Genomic DNA, 20,224 nt, shown 5'->3' with positions numbered 1-20,224 from the left:
AAGGAAGCTGCTGGCGAGGCCCCACCGTGGGGGCGAGGGGGAGGACCACATCCCTTCAGAGGGGCCATGCTGGATGGGAGCTCGAGCCCCGAGCCCCACCACACAGACGAGGGACCATCCCTAGCTCTAGCGATGACCAGCATGCCCTTTGGGCACAGGGAGGCGGGTGCGTGTGCCACCCCGATGCTGGTATTTATTTCAACAGCCTGTGCTGTGCGCCAGGGAGTGCCCCCAACCAGCCAGCTGCCACGGACACAGAACAGTGGCCAGGGTGGACGGGCTCCAAGAAGCATTTCCCTGAGGCTCCCATGGGCTTTTCCCAAGACCAGCGCCAGGACCACATGGCCCCTCCAGTCACTTGCCAGGCTTGGTGGCACTTCTGCAAGGGGACATGTCCCCATGAAGCCACTGTGATAAGAGTCCCAATGCTTGGCTCCCCTGTCCAGCCTCATGGAGAAACCAAATGCCAACAAATGCTGCTGGCCTCGGGGCCCTTTGTGGGCCTGCCTCTCTTGTGTGGTTTTCTGCATTTGCAGGGGTTGGGAGAGGTTAGGGAACACTCATGCAGAGACTGAACCACTGAGATCTGTGCCACGTGCCAGTGAACAGGGAGCAGCCACAGGGACCCACAGCCCGAAGGCCCTGAGTGCAGAGTGGGGCCCTGGACAGAAGACACCATCATGCCAGCAAAGCGACTGCATGGGAAGCCTTAGCCAGCAGGGTCTCCTGGCCTAGAGACACAAACGGCAGGAGAGAAAGGGGCAGAAATGGTATTCTGTCTTTGCTGAACCATTCTGGGAACAAATACATTTCCAGTTTATTCTTAGAAAAACACAATAAAGTGAACGGTCTTGTCCTTGGTTTCCATTTTGACAACTTCAGACCGTGTTCCTCTGGTCCACTGAGGAGCCCCTTCCACTGGCTCACCTTCCTCCAGCTCCACAACGTGTGTGCGTGTGTGTGTGTGAGCATGTGTGTGTGTGCAAGCACACACATCACATGTAGGTATGTGTGAGTGTGTGTGCACATGCAAGCACCTGTCCCACCTCCCCACACCTTCATGATGTCCTGTTAGCAGCTCACTTCTGTCTTCTTGGTGCTGCTGGTTAGTGCGTTAGCTTGTGCTGCCCTCAAGGTTCCAGGGAGGGGTTTGCAGGTCAGCAGGGGGCCAGCTTCTGACAGGGTCTGTCCCACTCACCCCTTGTGGCCCACCGGCCCCTTTAAAATGGACTTTTCGCCTGTAAGCCAGGTAGTTAGTGTGGTCTGGTCCCAGGAGACGCTCTGAAAAAGGCCATTTGTTGTCGGCCAGCACTGGACGCGGCAGGTGTGTTAGAAATGGTCAGTGATTTCGGGGCCTCACTTGGGGGTCAGAGAGAAGCACGCCAGGCCGCAAGCAGGGGGAGGCCTGACTGCCACCCCCACGGTCCCCCGGGGCCCCAGCCTTGAGTTCTTCCCCAGGGAGCAAGGGAATGTAATGAAGTGTGAGGTGGCACGGGCCCCAGCGGGAAGGGCTGCTCCTGGGCTGGCTACTTGCCACCCTGTACCTTCTGGTCATAGGTGCCCGCGTGCTTATAGCCCGGTACGTAGCCTGACTCATCCACCAGGTCCACACGGCCCACCTTGCTTTTGCCCTTGCCTGATGGGTCGAAGCGTTCCTTGTGGGAGCCCGTGAACTTGGTCGTGTCCGTGAGCTGGGACACAGTGGGCGACGAGATGGCCTTCTGTAGAGGGAGAGAATGGGGCGCGCCCGTGTGAGCGCAAGGGGCCAAGTGAGCACGTGAGGCTGTCGGCAGCTGGGTCGGCACACCCCCACGGAGTAACACGTCCCCTGTCCCACCCCAGACCCCATGGGCTGCTGCCCTCCAGGGAGTCCCTGCTAGCCATGCTCACCATCACCCCTGAGATGATGGGGGCCTTGCCCTCAATGAGCCTGTGCACCTCACGGACGGCCCCCTCGCTGCTCTTGTCTTTGAATCTCTTCTTGGAGAGCTCTTCAAACGCCTCCTTGAACTGCTCGAACGTGATGGTCCAGCAGGATTTCCCTCTGAGGGAGGAGAGCGCTCAGGGCCCAGGCCAGGGCCACTCCCCTCCATAACTCACAGCCCCACCAAGTAGTGCCCCCAGAACCTGCTGACATCCGGGGACCAGGTGATGTCAGGGGACCCCTTCCCAGGGACCTGGTGGCATCAGGAGACCCCCTGCTCGGGGACCAGGTGACATTGGGGAAACCCTGGCCCTGCCCAGGGACCTGATGACATCGGGAGACTACCTCCCAGGGACCTGGTGACATCGGGGGACCCCTGCCCCTGTCTGGGCACCCAGTGACATCAGGGTAACCCTCCCCCCACCCAGGGACCAGTGACATCAGGGGATCCCTACCCAGGAACCTGGTGGGGGCCCAGTGGCCTTGGGGAACCCCCACCTCTCTCCCACAGCAGAAATCAAGTCTAACGTTAAAATACAGAATATGCCCCTCCCCCGCCCTGGTGTGCACTGTTTTTGCCCAACAGTCGGCCGCCATGGGCAACGGCAGCAAATATAAATTGTCTTGGAAAAAAGCTTAAAGGAACTATATCCTTTATGAACAACTGGACATTAAAACAAAGCTGCTGTCTGGTTCTAAAATGGGGCGTGTGTGGCGTCCACTCAGAGAAGGAGGGAAAAAGTCAGGTCAAGAAGCTCGTCCCATCTGAACCACACAGAGGCCAAGTCCTGCCTGGGGCCACCATGGCCCGATGTCCCTGTCATCATACAGGGACGGGGTCGGGCGGCGGCCTCACCAATACGCCCGGCAAAGTGGTCCCAGGGCCTGTCCCTCCTCCCAGGACCCCCACTGCCCCCACCTGAAAGCCACCTGCCTAAGGGGCACAAGGTGGCTAGGGGCAGATGCAGCCCTATTCACTCCTTGCTGCAGGCCACTCACAAAATTTCAGGAAGATTCTAAACTGTGCACTTTTTATAATTTTTACTAAAAAACCATTTTTACCACTTTGACTGGATCTCTCCTGCTAATCCATGGAGTGAGTTGTCAGGGTTTTAGAACAAGAGGTCCTGTGGGGGCGGCTCCCTGCCACTCAGGGACACCCTGTGGGTGCAGAGGCCTGAGTGGGACGGCCCTGCAGATGTCCACGAGCAGATGGCCCAGAACAGCCACAATAACCACGAAGGCACAGGGACAGACCCACACGAGGGTTTCCACGGAAGAGCAAAGAAAGGCAGCCCAGCAGAGAAAGGGCCGTCTCTAAACAGCTGATGCTGGTACAGCGGGGACCCAGCCCTGCACTGTGCCTCGAAGTGCCTACAGAGACTCACTCAAAATGGGCCATCGTCCTAAGTTCAGCACAAAACCTAGAACTATAAACTTCTGGAAGAATACCTAAGAGAAAAACTTTGTGATCTTGGGTGAAGCAAAGATTTCTTAGAAACAACACCAAAAAAGTCCATAAAAGAGACAAGGAATTGGAATGCACCGAAATTTAAAACACCACGCCCTTGAAAAGATGCTGTTTTGAGGAATACAAAATGAGCCACAGATGGGGAGAAAATACGGGCAAACAGACACCTGAAAGAGAAAGCTTTTCAAACTTAACAACAGGGAGAATCCCGCATAGAAAACAGGGCAAAATACCCGAACCAGACACTGTCCAGGAAGACCCCTGGGTGGCCCGCGCAGAGCACACAAAGCACCACCCCACATGGCGAGTCCTACCAGACTGGACGGCCAGCGTGGCTGAAGCCAGTGAAATGGCCACACCGGGAGGATGTGGTCAGCTGGGCACTCCGACGTGGCGTCCACCGGGGGAGGCAGTTTGGCAGTTACGGCTCTGAGCCCCCAAGTCTGGGCTCGACACAGGACAGACGCACCATAGTCCCACGTAAACCATGTAGTCAGGTGTCCTTCAGCAGTGAACAGATGGACACCACACGCAGGGACTCAGAGGCACTTGACGTGCCCATCGGAAGACACGGGACACAGCCCACAGTCGGGGATCGGGGCTGGGAAGCCTGAGCCCCCACGGGGCCTGCACTCAGAACACAAATGCCCCTTCTGTCCTCGGGTGCTGGTCCCGACCACGACCGCACAGCAGGGGCTGGTGACCTGGTGGGTGCAGGGCTTCCTCAGACCCAGTGGTGGGCAGTGGGCTCTGCCCCCGCAGCAGTTGGCCTCGACCCCCCCACCCAGCCTCTGGGGAAACGTTCCTCGGCAGCAAGGTTCTCACAGCAGCCGCCCCACATGGAGATCCCTGCCCTGCTGCCTGGCCAAGGCCCTGTTTGTTTGTCCTGGGCCGTCAAAGGCACTCCTGTCTCCTATTCACGCCCTGCCCGGGTGGCATGTGGATACCAGGCCTGACGGCCAGCCCCGAGACTGGCCGCCGGAGCACGCAGCCCTCTCTGGGCACCGCGGCACCAGGCGCCACCAGTGGGAGTCACTTGAGCTGGGGGTGGGGGGAAAGGCTGACGGGGGCTCCCATCAGAGGGCCACATTCAGAGCTGGTGGACACGAGCCTAAGGCCGACTCTCCCACTCCACCTGGCTGGGCCAGGTGTCCCCAAGTGTCCCCAGCGTGATTGCCCATCAGGGAGTTCTCCCCAGGGGACCCGGCACCCTGCTGCTGAGAGCAATGCACAGTGAGTTCTAGAATGACAATGCCCGTCTCTTCCCCAGAGACACTGATCACATTACACTGCTCTCTGGACACAGAGTGAGCCTGTTCTCCAGAGTCCACAGAACTGGAGGGTGTCCCCACACTGAAACCCCCTCTCCCAGCTCCAGGCCTGGCTGGCCAGTGCCCTGCCTGCAGGCCCGCCCAGCAGTAATGGGGTCACTGATCACACACAAGGCCCCGTGAGCTGGGGTTTCACTTTGCTTCCCAAGCCTTGTGTCCCCCAGGCCTCCAGACCCAACTCAGGGTGGGCAGGGGGCTAAACCCTGCCAGTGCCAAAGGTCACCTGGGGACACTGGGGCTGGCGGGGGCCCGGGCAGCCCTCCAGAGACAGGCGTATGTCCCTCCAGGGCCAACAGCAGGAAAGCTCCCGGGCTTCAGGCCAAAATGTGCCAGCACCTCCATGATTCAAGACCGATGGCACTCCCAGGGACACCTCTCCAAGAGGTGGCAGGCAGCATGCTGGGTCATCACGGAGAACTTGGCATTCATGTGGGAGGAAGCTACTGGCCCCCCATGCCCCACTCCGCAGCAAAGCCAGGGGCCTGGGTGACCTGTCCAGAGGGCAGCCTGGCTGGCCAGGATGCCCGTGCAGGCAGGAAGTGGGGTGTCAAGGGGCCACTTAAGGCCCTGATGAGGCTCAGTGAGAAGGAGGGGCCTGTGGGGAATTCCTTTGGGCTGGCAGGAGTGGGGGGCTCCTGGGGGAGCTGTCATTGTGGCTGTGATGTAGCGGCGATGCCCTCACATCATGCCTGACCTGGGGCAGTTCCCAGGCCAGACCAGCAGCTCCAACTGCACGCTGTGCCCAAGGAGGACCGCCGGTGGGACGCCTGGGGGGCTCTGTCCATCAAGTGTCTGACTTTAGCTCAGGTCATGGTCTCAACGGTACCCGAAGCCCGGCTTTGGGTCTGTGCTGACAGCTCGGAGCCTGCTACCGACCCTCTGTCCTCTCTCTCTGCCCCTCCCCTGCGTTCGCTTGCTCTTGCCCTCTCTCTTAAAAAAAATAAACAACAGAAAAAGGAGGACCAATTGAAGCCAGACCTTCCTGGCAGACAGTGGCCGCCCTGCTCCTACCCAGGGCTCCCCATTGCTGCTGATCCACCCGCCTATCAGGGCCTGGGCACAGCCATGATGCTGTGGGGCTGTAGGGGCCGCGGGGAGGCCCTGACCTGCCTGAAGGGGCAGCTGTGGCCCCGACTCTTCCCGGCCAAGTAGGAAAAAGCCACCCTGGCGTGCTTGCTTCATGCAGGTGCCTGGGGCTGGGCTTGCCCTGTGAGGGGCAGGGGCGGGGTCCCTGGGGGCTCCAGCCACCACCCCCACCCACAACCTGCACCCCTAATTGCCATCGTGGCTATGGCAGGGGATGGGCTATGAAACAGACCCACTGAGGTCACTGAAACCATTTCTGAGCATTTGGGGAAGGTCACCTTAAAAGGACAAAAGGTGTGCTAAGACCCAGCATCCACATCAACCCAGCAAGGGACCAAGTGTCAGCAACTCCCCAATTCCAGACACACCAGGCTGCCCATCGTGGAGGCCCTACATGGCCTCAGGCCAGGAGAGGGCCCCCACAGAGAAGGCCTCAGCCACATGGCCATCCTGACCCCGCCGCTGACCCCAAATGCCCACGCTCACTTGCCCCCTGCCTGGAGAGTGTGGGCCCTGGGCAGACCCAGCACAGGGGAGCCCCTGTCCCTGGTGTCTCTGGGATGTGTCCGCACGCACGGGGCCCTGCCAACCTCAACCAGACCTCCCGTGGATGCCCCTGCCCCACAATCGTGCTGGACCGGCGGCGGGCAGCATCTGGACTGTGTTCTGTGGAGAAGGCTTAGCTCTGTTATTCCCGCTTCCTGCCTCGGACAAATCCCACCATGTCCGGGCCGTGGCCACGTCCTGGCTGGGGCCACAGGGTGTGTGGCAAGAATGGAACCGGTCAGTGGCCAACAGGTCCCAGGGAGCCCCACCAAGGTGCTTCTTCCTAACCTGAGACCCAGACACCAGCATCATGTTGCAGCAAACATGGCCCCTCACTCTGAACACACAGCAACCCCAAAATAGGCACATGCATGGGCCAGGAGGCCGCCCTCTGCCCCCCTCGGCCGGGCCCTCCACCTGCACCCCACGCGAGCACACAGGCCTAACTGAGGGGACGCTGTCGTCCAGGCTCCCCACATGGGGCTGTCAGGGTGCTATTTGTGCAGGATAGCACACAGAGTCTGGATTAATTAGTATTTCAGACCCACCGAGGTCTGCCCCTCGGGGCGGAGAGGGTGCCAGAAGGCTTTGTCTTGGTAGCAATAGCGTTCAGTCGAGACCCGGTGTGGAGCTGCAAGAAATTTTTTTAAACAACCTCCTTAAGCCTCGACTGCCTAAAGCAAAACTTACAGAAAAGGTGACACAGGACAGACCCCGACAGACCACCGTCAGCTGCCACATGGACATCAGCACACAGAATTCCTGACCAGGAACACTGGAATTCCCTGTTAGTGATGTTCCTGCAACAGAAGCAGGTGTGTCTGTGAGCATGACCAGGTGTGTCTGTGAACAGAGCCAGGTGTGTCTGTGAGCAGGACCAGGTGTCTGTGCGCAGGCTCTGTGGAAGAGCTGCACTTACACTAGAATCGGAGACCAGGGATGGTGTGCAGAGTGGGGTAAGGTGGGGGCCGGCAGGACACATGTGTCTGGGAATCTGGACAGGCCACAGGGAAGCCAGAGCTCACCCAGACCCCCATCCCCCAGTCCTCCACATGCTGCTGGCTTCTGTCATTCTTCCTGGGGGCTGCATGAGCCCCTCCTCTGGCCCCATCTCCCTGGGAACCTCTGGCCTGGAGGTGAGCAGCCTCCCAGAGACCCTCTCTGAGAAATGCCAGCCCCTCCTCCTGCCCACCTGCCCCTGGGCCCCCGCTCTGAGAGGGGGGAGAGCCCACCAGTGTGACCCCAAGTCCCCCAGCACACTTCCCAGGCTCTGTCCTGACTCCTGAAACTCCATGTTGGTGTCCTTGAAGGAGCCAGGTCCTGCCAAGCTGGTACCCAGGTGTCCTGCACTGGCCTCCCCGTGCTGCTGGGGTGCGGTGTGAGTCTAGGCCCCTGAAACAGGGGGAGCCAGTGTCCTCCACGGGGACACCCTGCGGCCACAAACCCAGAAGAGGCAGATATTCTTTGCTAAATAACAGGGCTGGAGTGTCCTGAAGCCTTGGAACCTATAGCGTTCCCTGGAGAATTCCCTATTTGCGTGCAGGGAGAATTCCCTATTTGCGCAGGCCTGTGTGGGGGCTGCTCACCCCGCCAAGCCCCTCGGCTCCCAGAAGTACCCGCCCACGAAAGGCAGGATCTTGTTCTGGGCTCTTGCCTTAACCTCTTCCGCTAAAGGCACAGCGCCAGCCCCTCTGGGTGCAGTGGAGTCTGCACGGGACACACTGTGTTGCAAGTGGGATTGAGAACCAGGCTCTGGGCCCCTGAGGGACACCACAGGCCCTGTAGGGGGATAGGGCTCCTGGGGGCAGGCGCATCAGAGGGAAGCTTCTGGAAGCCACTCTGGCTCTCCCTGAGCCCCTGCTCAGTGTCCCTGCTGTTCACTCCCACCTCTCCCGGATCTTGACACCTGGGCCCAGGCCAGCAAAAGCTCTAGGTGCTGAAGCCCTTGGGATGGTCGCTGGGCCCACCGATGGGACGCCGGGGCCCAGGGTCCAGACCGAGACCTCATTTCTGTGCAAGAACCCTCGGCATGAGGACACCACAGCATGAGGGGCACCACGGCACACCCCCAATCACGAAAGAGGGCCTCAGAACCAAGGAGAGCAGAGTGGCATGGGAGGGTGGCCCCGGGTTACCAGCAGGGACAGAGGAGAAGGGGGTTCAGCCCACCTGAGCCCTCTGGGGCCCCCTGGCTCTGAGATGGCTGCCCAGGCCCACACTAGCCCGTGGCTCACCGTCTGGGCCACAGGTTCTCTAAGACCTGTCCTAAGATGCTCTGCCCACAAGTCCCAGCCATGACACAGAAAACACTGAAGCCCTGAGGGTGCGGGTGCCGCGTTTCCCACACTTTACACTCTGGTCTTGGTGGGCTGAACCGGAGGGAGACTTGAGGCTCCCGGACAGATGTCCCCGGGCAGGTGGTGCCCTACGGGCTGGATGAGGACACAGGTGGAAACTTCTAGCCGCTCAGTCACCCAGCGCCTGGCCCCACAAGTGCACGGCCAGGGGTCTCTGTCAGCGCCTGCAGGCAGCCTGAGGGCAAGTGGAGTGGGCTGAAAGGTGGCCCCGAGAAAGGAACGGCCACATCCTAACCCCCAGAACTGTGAATGTGACCTTGTTTGGAGAAAGGGTCTTTGCAGGTGTCATCAAGCTGAAGGTATCAAGGCGAGGTCTGATTTGCCTGGCGGCCCTGAACCCAATGACAAGTGTGGGGGTGGGGGCGGGTCCTACACAGCCCTGCTGCAGGGGCAAGGCAGCCAGGTCCCAGCCTCGGTGGGAGCCAGAGTCACTCCACACCGCAGGCAGACCTGAGGAGCTGCCCATGGATACAAAAACTGTCCTTCACAATCCTAAACAAAACATTAACCAACAGAATCCTGTCATACTAATGCCACCGTCATAAACGCAGGGAGAGCATCTGACAGAAGTCAGCATCTATGCATCATGCGAATTCTTAGTAAATCAAAAAAAGAGGAAACTCCTTAATCTGAGAAAAAGGGCCACTTGAAAAAAACTGAAAAATGCTGCCACACTTGAAATATTGAAAGCGTTTGTTTTTAAGTTGGGCAAGTACTGTATTCCCCATGTCAGTACAGTAAGGCAAGAAAAGGAAATGAAGATATAAAAATTGTTAGGGAAAAAAACTCATCATCTGCAGTTTCTAGGGTTGTGCACACACCAAACCCAAAGGGATCCCAGGACGATTATTAGCATCAATAAGTGAGTCTAGTGGTGTTTCTGGATACGTGGTCAACACACAAAAGGCCATTTCATTTCTGCATAACAGCAAAGATGCACAGTAAAAAGCATTTAGAAATGCAACATTTAAAATATGAAGAAATACAAGTTCCTAGGAACACCGCTCACAGAGGACACACAGTCAACACAGAAAACTCGGCCACTGAAGGAAACGAAAGGCCTAAATGATGACGTTATGAACATGGGTTGGAATCTACATACAGAAAGATGTCAGCTGTCCCTAAATTTAACCAGCCTTAACTTAATCTGGATAAAAACTCCGACAACTTTTGTGTCTAGTATCCAGATGCACTGAGCTGGGAGAAGGGCTGTGAATACACAGTGATTTTAAAAGGACAAGATTTGCTCCACGGGCATGGAGACTCAAGAGAAAGGTCTGGAAGCAAAGACAGCACTAATGGGACAGAATCAACAATGGGAGGGACGCCAGAGCCCAAACACATGTGCACACGTGTGTGACCTGCAGAAAAGGTGGCCCTGCAGAAAAAAGGGAGGAGCATATTTTCAGTAAATGGCAGACGCAGGGGAGACGGGGCATCGACACCACCCTTCAGGCGCTCCGAGGACTGAAGTAGGAAAGGCAAAATCCACACCAAGGTGAGGGCTGAGGGTATCTGACGTCCTGGGGATAGAGAAAGATCCACTGCACAAGCCTCAAAAATCACTGCCCTTAAAGGAAACAATTCTAGGATGGCACCAGGCTGAAATCAAGAACTTCTGTTCATCAAAAAATATCACCGATGGAGAGAAAAGGGAAGCCATGGGGTAGGAGAAGATACAAATATGGGCTTGTCTCCAGAACCCGCAAAGGACCCTACAACTCAATGAGAAAAAGGCAGCAAGTCCAGAGAAGCAGGCAGGGGCCCCTGCCAGGGTGGAAGGCCCAGTGGGGCAGGGCCTGCAGGGTGTCAGGAGAATGGAGCCTCAGACCCCGAGGACGCGGGGGACAACTGACCAAGCAGCAGGAATCAGAACCAGGGCGCAGCGGGCCGCGCGGCCGAGGGGGCCGTCCACCCACAGACATGCGACCTGCTGCCAGGGAAAGGGTGCAGCGAGTCCTGAGGGAGCAGGCCAGGGGCCGTCAAAGGCCGAGGGGCACAGGGCCAGGGGCCCCAGGGGCTGCCACAACTGGTCCTCCGAAGCACCGAGAAGGGGGCCACCCTAGAGCGTCTCCCACCCACCAGCTCCTGCCCCTCAAGCCAGGGGCCCTTCCAGCTGGCCGGACCATGGGACACAGCCAAATGACAAAGAACCAGGCTCCCCTGTTCCCTCAGGGGACAGGCAAACGTTCTGGAGAGACCCCACACAGAGACAGGGGAGCCTCGTGCCAGCCACTCAACCCAGACTCAACTAAGCAGGGCAGCCTCGGGTGGTCCTGTCTGGCCAGCAAACCCCTAGCCGAGGTCAGGGGGTGGGGACCACTGTCCGTGCCAAGCCCTGCTGGGTGGCAGAGTCATGAGCAAAAGCAAATGGGGTCACTGTCTTAAAGCCCTGGTTTGGGGACAGTCTGTCCTACGGTATTAAATGACGGGAGCGGGGTCAAGGGTCAGTGAGTGCACGAAGTGCGTACACCTGGATGGAGAAGGAGGGTGTGGGTGGGCTTTCTACAGACAGCTTGTGACGCAGCGCCGCAGGCACACTCGAGGAGCACCTGACTTAACCTGACTTAACGTCGGTTCTGGGCCCAGACCCACACCTGCACTGCACGCCCCACACCCTGCCCACCTGGCGCCCCCTCCCCCCCCCCCCCCCCTGTGCAGGTGAGACAGCGGGGCATGTGGGGACTGCACGAGGTGACCCGGGGGCACCGGCTGCTGGGTATTGTCCCCAGTGCAGTGGGGCTTCCCACCTGGCAGGTGCTCAGCAGACATGCAGTCACACAGGTGTGACAGGGAGAGATCTGGGGAAACGTGGCTCAGGGCCGGAGGTCACACGGAGCCCACGCGGGGGCACTGCACTTATGCCAAGAGAACCAGAGACACAGGCACCCTGGGGACATGCTGGAGACATGCAGGGACACGTGGGGACACACAGGGACATACGCTGGGGACACATGGGTGCGCCCCACCACAGAGGCAGCAGGAGGAGTGGAAAAGGCTCCAGGTGGTTTTAACATCTAGGCTTGAGCAAAGGTAAGAATCCATCATTCCTCACCACAAACCTAATTAAAAACAAGAAAAAGTCGGTGTGAACGTGCTCCTCCCAGGACCGGCTGGCAGGTCCCCCTGCTGAGAGAAGCGAGGGCTGGGGGCGAAGGCTGGGAAGGCAGAAAACTGTCACTGCCTTACACTCTATGCAAGACTTTAGACTCTTCACCAAGAAGGTCCTGTGTTTGAATGCTAAATTACACCTCCCGGCTGACGGCCGTCCTGTGCTATTGCACAGTTCCAGGGAATAAGGAGCTTGGAAGCAGACTGACACCCCACATCAGATGAGAGGTGGGGAGGAGGGAGGAGCAGCCCCCCCCCCCACAGGCCGCTCCTGGGGCTCACACAGGGCCGCACCCTCACCCGAGGCCCCAGCAGGGCCAACCCCGCACCCCGCACTCTCCACTGCTGCAAAGGGTCCCCCTGAAGACGCACTGCTGAGGGCAGACACCAGGGCTCTGTCCTCACCCAGAAAGGCTGGAGACCACGTCTGAGCCCCAGGTGCAGGTGCGCTCCATCCCCCCACCCCCTTGAGGTAAGGCTGCTGCTTACACACAGGCAAGTGTCTGCCAGGTCCAGGGTCTGTGGGCTCAGGGGCACACCGCCCCGCCCCCACCGCCCTCCAGCTGGAGCCACGCTGAGCCCAGAGAGGACCTGACACTTCAAGGTGCAGCAGGGCCCTTGCCTTGTGGTCCCAAGATCCCCAGACATGCTCCTCCTGCCTCACCAGCAACATCACCAGCTATAAATAGGCCTGGCTTCCAGGCAGCGCAGCCTCTCCCAGAGGAAGCTTTTCATTCTCAGTCTCTCCTGCCTGGAGCACTCTGCGGCCCTGAGGACCGTCTGGCTGCTAAAAGCCTTCTCTGCATCCTCAAGCAGTGATGAGTGATTTAATTTTCTTTAAATTCTCCTGTGATTTACACATTTTCCACCATGAGTATTTATAACCTTGTATACACTTTTACAACAGTTATTTACTGAGACTTCAAAGGATTCGGGAAGAGGAGCCAAACAGCACCAGGGAGATAAGAATACAGCCAAGAGAACTTCCCATGATCTCCATCACTTCATCCTTCTGTACTCACGGAGAGGGATTTTCTAATGTAGCACTTAAGTTATGGTACCTTTCTGACTCATGGAACCCTCTGGAAATCAGGAAAGCGGCAGACCCTTCCGCCAGGAGAATGCACATACCCTCCTACCGCAGGCAATTTGCAGACAAATTCACCAGCACCCCTCCCCCCAGAACCCTCGAGGAGCCCTGTGATTTGGACCATGTGATGGGAAGAGTGGCTGGTACCAGAGACAGGGTCACAGAATCCAGCTTAATTAAGGCATCAGTCAAGCCGCTGTTTCGCTGCCCCACCCCCATTTCCTGCTTGTTCCAAGCTCTCTCCCCATCACTCCAAGCCTCTGTGGTCCCAGGGCACTCAGGATCCAGATTGGCCTTTACCAATCACCTCCTAGGAGTGCGGGGCTGCCCTGGATTGTGCAGAGCTCCCCCCGCCCCCCCCTCTCCCCCACCTCCATTGGGTCCTCCCTGAGAGGCTGGCCATGGGGAGTCAGGACAGGCCTGCAGAGTGGGACATGGGAGCTGGGTCCTTTATCCAGCGTCCCCGAGACCCTGCCGAGACCCTGCCGGTATCCAAAAAATGCCAGGTAAATTAACCACTAAATACGCAGATAGATGGCCACACTGTCAGCTTACCCTAAACGGTGTCTCATCTTCAGAGACACCAAACGCCTGTCGAAATAGTCATGAGCAGAGTGGCAGGAATGGATTTTCTCCCCAGCTCATTTCGAGGCTGCATTTGTGTAACTGAAACCGCAGAATAAAGGGTTTCTCTGGTCCTGCTGCACAGGTGGGGCACTGCTCCCCAGAGGTGTGTGAGCAAACCTACTGGCAGCGGATCTCTTCATCCTGACTGCCAGGTTCTGTGCTCACAGGCGATAAGTGAATGTGTCACCCCCCGTGGAGGCTGCTGGAGTCGCACAGTGAGCGGCAGACACTGTCACCTGGCATGATAATGGTGAAGCAAATATGACCAGAGAGGGGCCTAGGACCCCGAGGGGGCGGCGCGGTCTTTGTCAAGGGACCACGCTCACTCTGAGCTCTCTGCGTGGCCCCGGGTCTCCCGGAATTGGGGCTGCAGGGCACTGGCTTCATCACACACCCTCTAAGTCCTAATTCCCTTCGGTCTTGCCGGCGGCGACCACCTCAGGCCCGGGCGTCCCCGTAGCGGGACGTGGGGAGGCAGCAGCGGCGGCTGCGGCGGCGGGGAAAGGGGCTGCCCGGAGGGGGGGGGGGGGGGGGGCGGGGCGTGGCTTCGTCGCGTGAAGCGCTGCCGCCCAGACAGGCCTCAGCGCCTCATCCGGGGCCCACGCACCAACCACCTGTCCCTTGCGGCGCGGTCGCCCCCGCCCGCGCCCCTCGCGCCCCCGGACCCACGCCCCCGACGCAGCCCCCGGGGGCCTCAGCGCGCAGCACCGACCGCCAGGCAGCCCAGGGCTTGGGATGGGGGCGCAGGGACGCAGGGGGCCGCAGCCAGGAGGGGGCGTGGAGGGCGCAGGTGGCAGGCGGGGCGGGCCCGGGCGGAGTGGGTGGTCCTGCGTCCAGCGCCCGGGACCTAGCTCTGCGGACGCTTACCTCGGAGATGCGGCCACTGCAGCGAGCGCCTCCGCGACTCGGCCGCGGGCGACCGGGTGTTCGGCGAGCTCCCGCACCCCCGCCGCCCCGGGCTCGCCAGCCCTGCACCGCGCGCCCCGATGGCCCGCCACGCACCGCGCGCTCATTGGCCCGCCACGCCCCACGCGCTCATTGTCCCGCCCCCGGCCCGGCCCGCCCCGCACGCTCATTGGCCCGTCCCCGGCCCTGCCACACTCCCGGCCCCTCCTGGCCCGGGGAACGCGCGGGGTGCACGGAGGTATGTGGCAGCGCGGTCTGCCTTACAAGGCCGGCGCGGCGCAGGGGCGTGGGAACCCCGCAAAGGAGGCGAGCCCGGGGCGGTGGGCTAGGGGCGGCCGCACCTGGCCCTCCGGGACCTCGGGAGGCTCGCCCGCATCCCCACGGCAGACAGCACGGGAGCGGACGGGCCTCCGGCGAGGGGCGGGGGGACGGCGGGGCGCTGGCCTCTCCGCGGAGACTCGGGCCAACGAGGTGGCCCAATGTGGAGTGGGGTCGGGGTCGGGGGTGCGGGCTGGGACCTCACGCAGGGGGCGCAGGGAGGGCCGGCGGGGAATGGGCCTCGTCCCGGAGATTGGGAGCAGCCGGAACGTGCAGCCGCGCCTGGGTGCGGTCAGGCCATGCTGGGCCCCGGTGCAGCCAGGGCCGCCCTCCCAGGGACAAGCAGCGGTTGCATTCCCAGCGCAGCCAGGAGACCCTTTTCTTCCTGCGCTCGAGGTGGGCCCGTCCTGCCTACCTGCGCACGCAGATCCGGAAATCTTCCAATGTCTCCTCTTTTCTGGCTGAGGCCTGCTGCCCTTCCCCTCCAGGCTGGCCCCACTTGCTCAGTGCTGGGGCTTGGGGTAAGGGTCTCCCTGTCTGTCCTGCAGGACACCCTCCAGAAGAGAAGGCCGGTCGGGGGGGCGGGGTGTGACCCTTCTCCAGTTTCATTGCTGTGGCTCCCTTCGACCTCGCCAAGGAACCACTATCCCAGGTTCTGCCCTCCCCTCCTGGCTACAGAACCCCCACCCACATGCCCACCCAGTCTCTGTCCTTGGTCCATCTGGCACCAGACCCCCGCCCCCACCCAGGCTCTGTCCTTAACTCTCCCAGCTGCAGAGACACCCCCCCACACACACACACACACATACACCCCCTCTAGACTCTGCCCTGCTCTCAGAGCCCCATGAATCACAAGTGCCAGACTCTGCAGGTGGGATGCAGCTTTGGGGCTCACCTCAGAGATTCCAGCCTGCTCAGAGCCTGCACAGGCAGCTCACGAACCAGAGAGGGGGCTATGGTGCAGGCTCTGCCGCAGACCACTAGGCCACGGTGGGGAGGACGTGCTTTTCCTGACATTTTGGGAGCCAGGGACAGGCAGCCCTAGGGGCTCAGCCCCACCCCAGCCCCACAGAGGTCCTGGGTTCCACATGCCTCCTTTCAACCCTCTAGTTTCTACTTCTGCTACAAACTGGTAGAAGATGGGCGACCGTCTAGAGGTCTGTTCGTTGAGACTCAGGGTTCTGTTTGTTCAGGTCGGAGCTGGACAGCGTCTTCGCTGCATCCCACTCAGGCCTGAGCACTGCTTTCTCCTGGACATCACTACTAATGATGCAAGAGGAAGAAAGAAAAACATTGCACACTATGTTCCCACTGTCGTATCAGCCAAAGGTGACCGTTGAATCCATTTTGCAAGACCTGTTAGAGCTCTGACATAGACACAGGGTAATCTGCCAACGGAGGTGGGCACCAGGTTTCAGGAGCATAAATGTTCAAGGAGCATTTTCCCTGGGAAGGAGAGGCAAGGCCTCGGGAGATGGGGACACCCTCAGGGCCAGATGGGCAGAGTCACAGCCCGCGGAGGTCCTGCCCCCACATTTCAGGCTGGCTGGCGCCCTGCTTCTGGAGGGTGGAGACAGCATCACTGTCAGGGCCAGCTATACATACGGGGCCTGGTCAGAATTCAAACTTGGGGCCCCTTGTGTAAAAGTTAGTAGCACCCCCAAGATGGCAACAACAGTGTATTGAACAGAGCTCAGGGTCCTCCTTGGGGTCCTCAGCACACACAGCCCTGACTGCAGTCCTGCTGCCAGGCAACTCTTGGGACTCAGAGAGGTTGGGTAGTTGACACGAGGACACACAGAGGCATAGGGCAGGGCTGGCGCCCACAGCCCGTGCGTGTGATGCTTACTTCAGAAACTTGCCTTTTCATCTTTATTTTTAAATGCAAATTTATTTAGTTTGAGAGAGAGAGGTGGGAAGGGGCAGAGAGAGAGGGGGGTGGAGACAGAGAATCCCAAGCAGGCCCCGCACCGTCAGCGCAGAGCCCGATACGGGGCTCGATCTCATGAATTGTGACATCATGACCTGAGCCAAAATTAACAGTTGGATGCTCAACTGACTGAGCCACCCAGGGAGCCCAAAACTTGCTTTTTTAGCTTATGAATTTATCCTTGCAATCATAAAACTGGGCCTGGAGTGTGCACCAGAGGAGGCGTGTGAACAAGGTGGCTCTCTGGCTGCCCCTCTGGGAGGACGTGGTCCACCACCAAGTTATCGGGTGATGAAAACAGAAACAATCTGCCACCACTGAGATCCAAGCCCTTCAAGGAGCTGCTCCCACATGTGCATGAAAACCTGTCAGAAGGCAGCCGTGGGACAGAGAGGTGCCACAGCCTCCCAGGAAGCCTCCACATGGTAACAAAATCTGTCCCTTAGTACGGTCCAGATCTGCCCCCAGTTAATCTAAGCCAGAGTTCCTCTGCAGCGTTCCATGCACAGGACCGCGTGCGCACCTCCTGGTTAGCGCAGCCATGCCCTCTGCTCTGACACAGTGCTCCCCTCGAGAGTTCCGGGATTGGGTTCATCCCAGTGCCTCTCCACCTCCTGGGGACACAGCAGCTGAGCCTTTTAAGGTCCGGCAGACTCTGCTTCCATGATTGCATTTTCTGCTTTTGCAGAGGAAAATGGGCCTTTGTGCAGCAGCACGTACCATCTGTCCCATTGTTACAGTTTTTCGCGTCCAGATGAGGCAGAGTGACAGAAGTTAGGTGTGCTCTCTCACATGGAGCAAAGGCAGCAAAGCACAGGACCCCTGAGTGGCAGGGTCCCCAGCAAGTGCCTGGGTAGTAGCCTCCAAGCGCCATGCAGGGTGACAGAACTCAAAGATGGACCCAGAGCCCCGCAGGAGCCCGTGAGAATGCAGCTGGGTCTGGCCAGCGTGTGCAGCAAGTGTGGAGGCCGAGCTCAAGACTCAGCATCCGTGGAGTGCCGACTGAGGCAACAGGGGAAGGAGACAACTTAGTGGGGGACTATTAGCCCCAACCAAGACACAAAGATCAAAGTCTTTAACTGTATCTCGGAAAAAATTTCAAGAATATTCATAAAAATACAGGAATACTCAGCACCCCAAAAGGTGAACATAATGATTCCATGTAGCAGTACCAGGGGTGCAAACCAGCAGGAAAATCAGATCCATGTGACAAGACCAGTCATCTGGGACTGACCCAGGACTGATACGAGGTATTAGCACAGCTAACTGCATTCCACAGGGCCTGAAATTTAAGTTGAGACATGGGAGTCACAGCAGCACCACAGACTGAATTAGTAGGACTGAAAAACTACAGTGTGTGACATGGAAAATACCCTGGACAGGCCAATGGCAGATTAGGCACGGAACAAATGTAGCAACAGAAGCTACCCAAAGTGAAACAGGAAGAAGAGAATTAGAAAACCCGGATCGTCAGTGATCTGTGGGACAGCTTTAGGTAGCCTACTGTGTGCTTAATTGGGGTCCCCCCAAAAGCAGAGAGAATACTTGGGACAAGGGTGCAGAAAAGGTGTTAGAAAAATAATGGCCAAATGTTTCCAAGTTTGAGGTAAACTATAACCCACAGACGCAAGAGGCTGGATGCTCCCCAACCATAAGGACCACAAGGGGAATGCTGCTGGCAGTGAGCAGGAAGGGACAGGAACAGCCGGAAGACCGGCACAGTGTGAAGGGGCAGAGGAACAGAGGGGGCGGCACGCCGAGGGTCCCTGGGTGAAGGGTGCTGAGGTGAGGCAGGGCAGCCCAAGCTCCGTTTCTAGAAAAGGTCCACGAGCCCCGGGAGAACACACACCTCCCAACAAGTGAGCCTGGGGTCCGCAGCCATCCCGTGAATCAGGCTCGTTACTTGTGTCGTCCAAATCTGTGTCTTTACTCTGTGAAAACCTGGTGAGCTGACAGGAAGCACGAGAGGGTCAGGGTGAATGTCACACCTGTTCCCCGTGCCTCCTGTCCATGTTTGCTTCGCGCACTTCTCTCCCTTCTGCCTTCTCCAGTCACAGCACTATGTGTTTGGTGGTAGTAAGCACAGTTCTCTGTCATCTACAAATGTGTTTTTACTTTTTCCTACGTGTAGCACTTCTGGGTATGTGACTTTTCTGTCACGCTTTGTGGAAGTTGTTTCCTCCCTCTGTCCTTACGGCCAGAATGTCTGCTGTCTGTCTGCTCTTCCTCTGTTGGTGGTCTTTCCTCTGGCTGTCCTTAAGGTCAGAGTGTCTCCGGTGCCCCATGCTTCCGTACAGGAGGTCGAGGTGTAGATCTCCTCACCTGTGCAGCTGGCTGGACAAGAAGCCACTGGCACGTGTTTTGTGAGTCCTGGGAGACCCGGCCACTACAGTAAGTCCCTTCTCGTGGGCTTTATGGACGCGTCTGAGGCCCACCTGCCCTCCGCACCTGCCAGCCCTCCCTCCACGTGGCCCTCACGGCTGCATCCACATTCCGACAACTTCTTCAGATTACTTTCCAGTTCAAGAACTCTCTCTTTGGCTATGTTTAATCTGGTGTTTAATTTATCCAAGTTTTAACAAGTATATTTTTTATTTCTAAATACCTTTTATTTCTAAATACCTTTCTAAATACCTTTTATTTCTAAGTACCTTCCTGATCATTTAGAACATCCTCTCCTTGCTTACTTATTGTCATTCTGTTTCACATTAAAATATTTTGGTTTAAAAAAAATTTTTTTAACATTGATTCTTGAGAGACAGAGAGCGTGAGCAGGGGAGGGGCAGAGACAGACACACAGAATCTGAAGCAGACTCCAGGCTCCGAGCTGTCAGCACAGAGCCCGATGTGGGGCTCGAACTCACGAGCCGTGAGATCGTGACCAGAGCCGCAGTCAGTCGCCCAACCGACTGAGCCACCCACGCGCCCCAACGTTAAAATATCTTGTGCATCCTCCTTAATATCCCGTATTTCTAGTCCTTGAGGTTTCTGGGGGTCTGAATTCTCTTTTACTGTTTCTTGGCTCTCTCATGTGTGATGGTTTGTGATCTTTGGTTGTGAGCTTATCTGGACTGATCTCAAGCTCTGAAAATCTAGCTTCTTAACTTGGGCCAGTTTAGCTCAGTTTATTTTTGCCTGAGACTGGATTCATCCCGGATCCTTGCCCCCAGCTCTGTTCCTGGCTTCTGGATCAAGGCCTGGTTTCAAAGGAGCCCCTGGCCCTGGACCACCTACCTATCAGCTCACTTTTGTTCTCCAGTGTTGTGTGGATTTTCTCACTTTGTATGAATCCAGGATGCAATGAAATTACATTTTCATGAGAGCACTAATTATCTTGTGGTGAAAAGTTCACCATAAAGCCAGAAGCCCTGGGGCGCCTAGGGGGTTCAGTGGGTTAAGCGTCTGATTCTTGGTTTGGGCTCAGGTCATGATCTCACTGTTTCTGAGTTCAAGACCCATATCAGGCCCTGTGCTGGTGGCATGGGGCCTGCTTGGGATTCTCTCTCTCTCTCTCTCTCTCTCCTTCT

At 58.1% G+C, this 20,224-nt stretch overlaps 1 protein-coding gene across 1 annotated transcript; it reads right to left on the bottom strand.

Moving 5' to 3' along the window:
* Positions 1-792: 792 nt before the first annotated feature.
* LOC128776559 (tubulin polymerization-promoting protein-like) lies at positions 793-14,619 on the bottom strand. The gene is made up of 3 exons (XM_053901290.1): positions 14,411-14,619; positions 1,891-2,044; positions 793-1,721 (listed from the first exon to the last, which is right to left on the bottom strand). The coding sequence occupies exons 1-3, from the start codon at positions 14,617-14,619 to the stop codon at positions 1,527-1,529; spliced, it is 558 nt and encodes a 185-aa protein (XP_053757265.1). The 3' UTR covers positions 793-1,526.
* Between the last annotated feature and the right edge of the window lie 5,605 nt (positions 14,620-20,224).

The sequence above is a fragment of the Panthera pardus genome, unplaced genomic scaffold (genome assembly GCF_024362965.1).
Source record: "Panthera pardus isolate Hobbes unplaced genomic scaffold, ASM2436296v1 HiC_scaffold_1, whole genome shotgun sequence".
Classification (NCBI taxonomy): domain Eukaryota; kingdom Metazoa; phylum Chordata; class Mammalia; order Carnivora; family Felidae; genus Panthera; species Panthera pardus.
The sequence above is the reverse complement of the archived record's forward strand: the minus strand, read 5'-3'. Positions and strand labels throughout refer to the sequence as shown.